This window comes from Gossypium hirsutum, chromosome D07 (assembly GCF_007990345.1).
Source record: "Gossypium hirsutum isolate 1008001.06 chromosome D07, Gossypium_hirsutum_v2.1, whole genome shotgun sequence".
NCBI lineage: Eukaryota > Viridiplantae > Streptophyta > Magnoliopsida > Malvales > Malvaceae > Gossypium > Gossypium hirsutum.
Window position 1 is genome coordinate 6,873,738 of NC_053443.1, and position 7,920 is coordinate 6,881,657.

General features: G+C 35.7%; 1 protein-coding gene across 1 annotated transcript; it reads right to left on the reverse strand.

The window, feature by feature from the left end:
• Nucleotides 1-72: 72 nt before the first annotated feature.
• LOC107953363 (DEAD-box ATP-dependent RNA helicase 51) lies at nt 73-5,647 on the reverse strand. Its single transcript, XM_041097302.1, has 12 exons — nt 5,148-5,647; nt 4,561-4,746; nt 4,073-4,258; nt 3,468-3,551; nt 2,738-2,782; nt 2,480-2,551; nt 2,089-2,388; nt 1,368-1,406; nt 1,175-1,279; nt 818-886; nt 607-732; nt 73-478 (listed from the first exon to the last, which is right to left on the reverse strand). The coding sequence occupies exons 1-12, from the start codon at nt 5,565-5,567 to the stop codon at nt 296-298; spliced, it is 1,815 nt and encodes a 604-aa protein (XP_040953236.1). The 5' UTR covers nt 5,568-5,647; the 3' UTR covers nt 73-295.
• Nucleotides 5,648-7,920: the final 2,273 nt, after the last annotated feature.

The following is a 7,920-nucleotide window of genomic DNA, read 5'->3' on the forward strand; positions in this document are numbered from 1 at the left end:
ATTTGGCATAAAGCTCATAGAGAGCCTCTTTGAACATATAAATCATGGAATCATTAAGCAAGAAAATCACAATTTACATAAAATTTCAACTAAATATGATTCATTTCAAAACCAAGAATTTGTATTCATGTTTCAACTTATAAGACTAGTGAAAACCTAATAAAGCTATATTAAACACTCATTTTCAATATAAAAATTGGTACAGATGCAAAATTGTTGCAGACTCAAGTGGTGTCTATTCACCACTACTGCTTCTACTAATACCTTAATATGGCCTCTCAATATGATACTTTAGTTAATACCTCACAAATTGCCGTGTTTCGGCTTCACTTCCCTGCCTTCCATAAGGGTTGCTCTCACTGAAATTGTTTCGGGTTCCTTCAACTTTGCGCATTTTCTTTCTAGATTTTGATGCATTGCTGTCTATGTTCAGATTAACTTTCGGAGGGCATGAAAAGCAGAAGGAAGCAGCAACCGCCTGCTCAAAAACAACAGTTACATTTCTTATTGGTCAGCTGAACACTTATTTAAATTCTAACACATTGCACAAACACTTAAGCGGCAGGGACATCTACATTTTATGATGCCAGAAGAAAAATACTGTACCTGCAGATCAAGCCGATGCACATTAAAGATATCTTTCATTGAGTGTGAATTGTACGCTAAAATATAGGATCGATATGCATCTTTAGCTGACTTGTTTAGATAATAGTTGTTTTCTACCAACTTCTCCTGCATTATTCCGAGTAGAAATCTTAGTTCCTTCAAACTTTGTTATTTTAAGAAACTATATTGAATAAGAAAAGCAAACAGTTACCAGATGAGACTGCACATTTGCCAGTTTCTTCTCATCAAACTCATATTCCTTTACAGGAACTTTTGCTGACTGCCATTAGAAATAGAGAAATGAAATAAACAAATTAGAATCGGTTCTTTAATTGACCCACCACTAATTTCGGGCCATGCTGTTTTTTCATACTCAAGCATTTAAATCTTAATAACATCCTTTCAACCATGCACCACGCCAGAAATACAGCTTACTTTTTCTCTTTTGAGACCCTAAATATTTTATTGTTCACAGCTTTTTAAAAGAAAAGTGCCTTTACTCTCCTCAGTCCTCACCCCATTTCTATATTCAAGAAAAATAATAAGCCATTTAGCAGAAATAATGCACCTTTAGATAGCGAAGAAATTGCAGTTCCTCTGGGATCAAGAACAGAAGAGCATTTCCTTTTGCACCTTCCCCACGGGCAGTTCGACCAACCCTATGGATATATTCCTAAAAGCAACAATCCAAAGTACTCAAGATGGATGGTACATAGCAAAATACAAGAACAGCAATATGTATTTATATAAAAAGCACACACCTTTGGTTCATCCGGAGGATCATACTGCAGAATCCAATCCTGCACAGTATTGAAAACAAAAATCCAGTCAAAATGATTCTTCCTCGTGTTTAAACTGAGGTACTCAAAATACACCTATATGCAACCATGTATTGGGTTTTTTAGAAGGGGAAACAACCTAAATGGTAGTCATTCAAGTTTAAACTATAGCTCAAGGTCAGTTGAGCAAGCCATGTTTAAATGAAGTTAGTGAAAAGATTGCTTAAAATATGGTATCACACCATAACAGAGTCCTTCAAACCAAATAGACATTCATCTTGGCTCTACATTTCTACCAACATAAGGTTAATCCAAGTATCAAATGCCAGTCTACTTGCGAATAACTAGGAAACTGGCATGTATTAACATTAATATAGGATAAAAAAAAACATAACTGGAATAAACATACCAACAGCAGCCCCAGTATCCAGTGTGAGACTTTATTGAGACTATAATTGTCTTTCTAAAGTAGCATGCAGTTCCTCATGTTGCATGAGATGCCAATCCATTGTGCATTTTCATATATAATTGATCATACCAATTAGAAGTAGCAAAAAAGCAAGTTAAGAATGCTTGAACTTGAACCAGAAATATAGTAACATTTTTTTTGTAAGGTAGAAACATACTAACATTAATGTACCAGACAAATAGAATATCATAAATAATTGGAGCCACAGGCAACCTAGTTAAACAAGAAACATACCACAGCAGGTATATCAAGTCCCCGAGCAGCAACATCAGTGCAAAGCAAAATGCCCTTTTCTGCTTTGCAGAAGTCAAAGAAGGTAGTGGTTCGTTTTTGCTGTTTCTGCTTTCCATGGATATCAAGACAATCCACATGAATATATCTAAGAAGTTCAGCATGAAATTTGACTGAGTTGCATGAAGAGAGAAAGACCATCACTTTCTTGGACATGTTCCTCTTCAAAAACGAATACAAAAGGATAAATCTCTTGGAACTATGCACAACACAGTAGCCTTGCTGCAAGCCTTCATTGGTGACCTACAATGAAGATAGTCACGTAAGTCAGAACGAGAAGTAGGTTGTGCACTTGACAGTGTATCTAAAGATCCAATTCAACTATGTTTCCTACCTTCTTTCTCCCATCATCTACATCAATATAAATAGGAGTTGTCTGAAATGACAAGCGGGCAAGGTCCTCAACCTGCAGGTTTAGGGAAAGTCACAACAGATGTCACATGATTAAAACCACAATGTCACTCCAAAAAGAGAAGAAAGCTTTAACTTAACTTGCCAAACAATTTCTGAAGAATGCCAGCATACATGTGATTAACAATAAAACTTGAAGTGTGTAAAAAATTGTACAAAAACATGAGAATGAAGGACAAACCTTTTTAGTCTGGGTAGCTGAAAAAAGAGCTGTTTGCCTGTTTTGCTGCACATCGAATAAGAGGCCAGAAGCTATAAACACCTTAGATGTTTCAAATTTAAGACTTCTGTGTAAAACCTATTTTATTAAACCAAAAATCTACTAGCATTTAATAACAATTTATTCCTCTAGCCAGCAATTAAACCAAAAATATGCATGCAGTTGAGCTTACTAACATTTTCAAAAAGCAAACATCCGTTAATCCTCGATATTTTTTTTACTCTTGCAAGACATATGTTCTAACATTCAACTCAATGAGTTTAAATTATTAAAGAACATTGCACTAATTATTCTGGCAACCCCTAAAATCAATTTCCAAGAAAAGCCCTTGAAACAAATAACTTCATAATCAACAATATTGATGACCAAGCAGATTTGCCTTTTTTTAGAAGCTTGGTGCATTTCTCCTTAATAACAATTATCACACGTTGATAAAACCTAGACAACGCAAAGCAATTCAAACTTGTTCAATAAGTCAGTTAAATAATGGAATTTGGTTCTTCAGAAAGCTAAGCATTTTAATCCTAGTCGTGTACTAGACATTCAGCCTAAAGGGATCAATAAATAATGTTACTACCACTATTTGGGTTTACATCCATTTCATTTCCAGAAGTTCTAATCTAGACATGAATTAAATGACCTAGTCCATATATATTCCTAAAATAACAATATAAACTGCTAAAAGATTAACCTTGGGAAGATACTTGATAATTTGCTTCATTTCTTCCTCAAAATTCGCTTCCAATATCCTGTCAGCTTCATCAATCATGAGACACTACAAATTCACATGATGTACAACTATAAGTCTGAAAATCATAATGACTATTTAAATTTGTCATGGAGCAGAAGGCTTTCAAGTTATCTGCATGAAGCAGCTATAAAATAATGCATTTCTAAACTGGTCTATAGTTAATAGAAATAATAATTCACTAGAAGTACTTCCACTATATCATATTCATTACTGCATAAACATTTTACCAGCTATTATAATGAAATCATAATACCAAAATCTCAATCAGTTACAAGGAACCCACTTGCTCATCCAGTTACCCTTAAAAAAAGAGAAAAAAATGCTAATTTTTAGTTGGTCTATCATCAAGTTTGATCATTATACATTACAATAATAATTTGAGGTCAAACTCTTATTGGTGAAACTACATTCCGACCAAAGTAATATCAGGTACAACCTCAGTATTAGGCAATATATACAGCACAATTTGGTTTGTTTACCAAGCAAATACATTATACATCTAAATCAAATGACCATACGAACTACATTTCAAATATTAATCTTACCTTCAAATTTTTATAAATGAATCCTTTTGTATTTTGAAGATGGTCAAGTAGCCGACCAGGAGTAGCCACTAACAAATTTACTCCCTTCACAATCCGCTCTGCTTCTCCTCTTCTGGCTGAACCGCCAATAACCAATCCAAGGGTCTGAGAGTGGTATTTGAGAAGATCCTTTGCTACTGCATGAGTCTGAAATGTTTTAAGGGTCCATTTGCTAAGTAATGAATGAACTGCAAAATATCTAAGGAATAACATACAGCCAAAACTAAATATTAAAGTTTTTAAAGTTACTTTCAAGAATTGGATAGATTTCATATTGAACTGATGAAAAGTCCACTGACATACAAGTAGATTTCATATTGAACTGATGAAAAGTCCATTGACATACAAGAAATTTTAGCCCAGATAAAAGAGTTGATAGCAACAAAAATGAAACAGCATGCGTCAATACCCAAAAAAGAAAAACAACAACAAGGGATTCAAACATTTACCTGAATTGCAAGCTCCCTTGTGGGACAAATGACAATAACACCTGTTCCATTGCGAGGAGTGAATTGGACATTATATAACAATTCAACAGCAGGTACCAAGAAGGCTAGGGTTTTCCCAGAACCTGTCCTTGCAGCCCCAAGAATATCTTTGCCAACCATAAGTGGAGGAATTGCTCTAGCTTGAATCTGCATTTTTAGTTTGACAGGTCAATTTAAAGAAAATTGCAAGTCTTCCATAATTAGCCACATTTAAAGAAACACTATATACTTCTAACATCAGCTTAGTGCATAGCCCAAAAACTATAAAATTTACAATAACATCATCAAATTTTAGTATTGAATCCAATAACAGAACAATGGATGCATTTCCCTTTTTCAACTTATTGGCCTATAGTTCAATCAACACCAGGCAATAGCACATATTCAACTGCAACTTTTTATAAAATTTTCCACCATATTTCAAGGCTTGGTATTCAATCCTGTGTTATGGAAGTTTGAATTGAGCTAAACTAACTATAAACAGAGATATAAAAGCAATCAATTTCGATACAAAGTTTAAATAAATAATTCAACTAAAGAAAAGATACCTGGGTCATAAACTGAAAACCCATTTCTTTAATAGCTTTAATAGTAGGTTCAGACAATCCCAAAGACTCAAATGACTCGGTGCTCATTATCCCACTTCCCCCAATATTCATTTTCTCCTTTATCTCTTCCTTCTCTCCTTCTTGTTCCTCTTCTTCCTCTTTATTGTTTCCCCTTTCCTCTTGTTCGTCATCTTTTTCACTCCTTAACTTCTTGCTTTTCTTATTATTATTCTTTTTGTCATTGATTTCAACTTCTCTCGCTTGTGCATCATCTTCCTCGTGTTTCTCTTCTCCTCTGTCATTGTTGTTATCAGGGTTTGGGTGCTCTGCTTTATTAGCTCTGTTTCGCTTTCGCTTCCTTTTCTTCTTACTATCTTCTAAAGAGGGAGACTTTGAGATTTTCTCTTCCACAACCGCCATTGCTGATGAACCAAAGCTAAAAACTAGCCAATAATAATTTTCAGGTTCTAGCTTGTAGAACCTAGGGTTTGCCCTGCTTTCCTGAATCTTAATACTTATATACTCCCTCCATTGTGTTGACATATTTTACAAATTTTAATTAATTAAAATATTTAATAATTTAAAAAAAAAAACAAAATTGAAAAAGAAGCTTTTTTTTAAGGGGCAAAATACTAAAAAAAGTCAATTTTTTTTAAATTTACCGAAATAGGTCCGGTATTTTATTATTTATCGAATGGGCCCTTTTTTCCTAAATCACGTCCACGTAAGCGCGAAGTCAGGGGAAATGTCAGCAAATCGCGTCCACGTCAGCGCACTATGCTGACGTGGCAACAAAGCGCGTCCTTGAAAGCGCGATTTATGTCCACGTCATCAAAGTGCGCTGACGTGGACGCGATTTGCTGCCACGTTGCGCGCCCTTGGGGACACGATTTCACCGCGTTTCTCACGTTAGGATTTTTAGGGTTTTTCAAATTTTTAGGGTTTTGGAGAGAAATTAATTAATTAATTAAAATTAAATTACGTTTTGTAATTAAAATTTATTAAATTTTAGGATTTAGGGTTTCGTAATTAAATTAATTAAAATTTATTCAAAATTGGATTACGTTTTGTGTTTATGGGTTTTTAAGATAAAATCAAAGCAGGATGATTTATCAGAAGGATTTTTGCAGTCGTGCCCACGTGTACGTGCTTTTGCTACAGTAGGTCCTGGAAAATTTATTTCGAGTTGACATTTCTGAGCAAATAGTATAAAAAACGCTTCAAGCAGGATGCTATATGTGAATAATTTGTGAAATCGCGCCCTCCTGGATGCGCTTTTGCTACAGTCGGTCTTGGAAGAAATAATTTCGAGTTGACGTTTCTGAGCAAATAGTATAAAATCGCTTCTACCAGGATGCTTTATGAGAAGAATTTGTGAAATCGCGCCCACGTGGACGTGCTTTTACTACAGTAGGTCCTAAAAAATTATTTCGAGTTGACGTTTCTGAGCAAATAGTATAAAAAACGCTTCAAGCAGGATGCTATTTGAGAAGAATTTCTGAAATCGCGTCCTCGTAGACGCGCTTTTGCTACAGTTGGTCCTAGAAGAAATAATTTCGAGTTGACGTTTCTGAACAAATAGTATAAAATCGCTTCTACCAAGATGCTTTATGAGAAGAATTTGTGAAATCGCACCCACGTGGACGCACTTTTGCTACAGTAGCATGTTTGGGCTGAGGCTATAAATGAGGCAAAAAATGTTCTCAAAATGCATAAGTCACAGCAGAAACAATTTAGAGAAGCTAAGAAGGTTAGAGTTTCAAATATGAGTCAACGTATTAGTGATGTTATTTACTACGATGGTGAGGTTTGCCACACCGAGAATGGTGTTATTTTTTTTTCAGAGAATACGGTGCTACTGGTTTTTAACCAGAACATAGATTTGACAGAACTTCGTAAAAGAATTAGGCGTAAAATTTTTGGAACGACACCAATGAAAGTTCTATCTATCACGTATCGATTTTGTTCTTCTGTTGATCTGGTGACATATGACCGTTGCACTGTTCACGGGCGGTCTAAATCGCGTCCCCAGGGACGCGCCACGTCATCAAAACGCGGCCACGATAGAGCGCTTTGCTGACATGGCAACAAATCGCGCTCTCAAGGCCGCGCTTTGTTGCCACGTCATCAAAGCACACTGACGTGGCTGCGCTTTGCTGACACATCCCCTAACATCGCGCTGACGTGGATGCGATTTAGGGGAAAGGGGCCTATTCCGGTAAATAATAAAATATCGGGCCCATTTCGGTAAATTTAAAAAAAATTGGCTTTTTTTGGTAAATTGCCCCTTTTTTACCCCATAATACAAAAAAAAATTTATTATCTCAAAAGGCATGCGCATGAGATTATCCACCATTTTTTTTCACAATCAAGTTATCGTGAGGCTATAATAGGGTTTTAAAAAATTATTTTTTATTGGTGGTGTCAACCTATATGGTGGCACTAGTATTACTTGCCAAAATACGGGTTGAAGGGGTGGAGAAGACTTGTCAGGCACCATCCAAGTGTCCCAAGCCTAAGCTTGAACCTGAGCAATCTTATACACAATTTGCCAGTAGTTCTTATCATCGGGATTTGGGGTAGATAATTATCTTCCAAGGTCGTCAGGCTACGTATATTACTCGGAGATTCTCGGTTCTAGTTCTAATCATCAAGAATCGAGATCATCAATGATGTTTGATATTTTTAGCCCATTATCACCCCAGTACTCCACCCCTCCCAGGCAAACCTTTGGGACGTTCAATTTTTCGAGTTTGTTTAGCACACCCCAAGA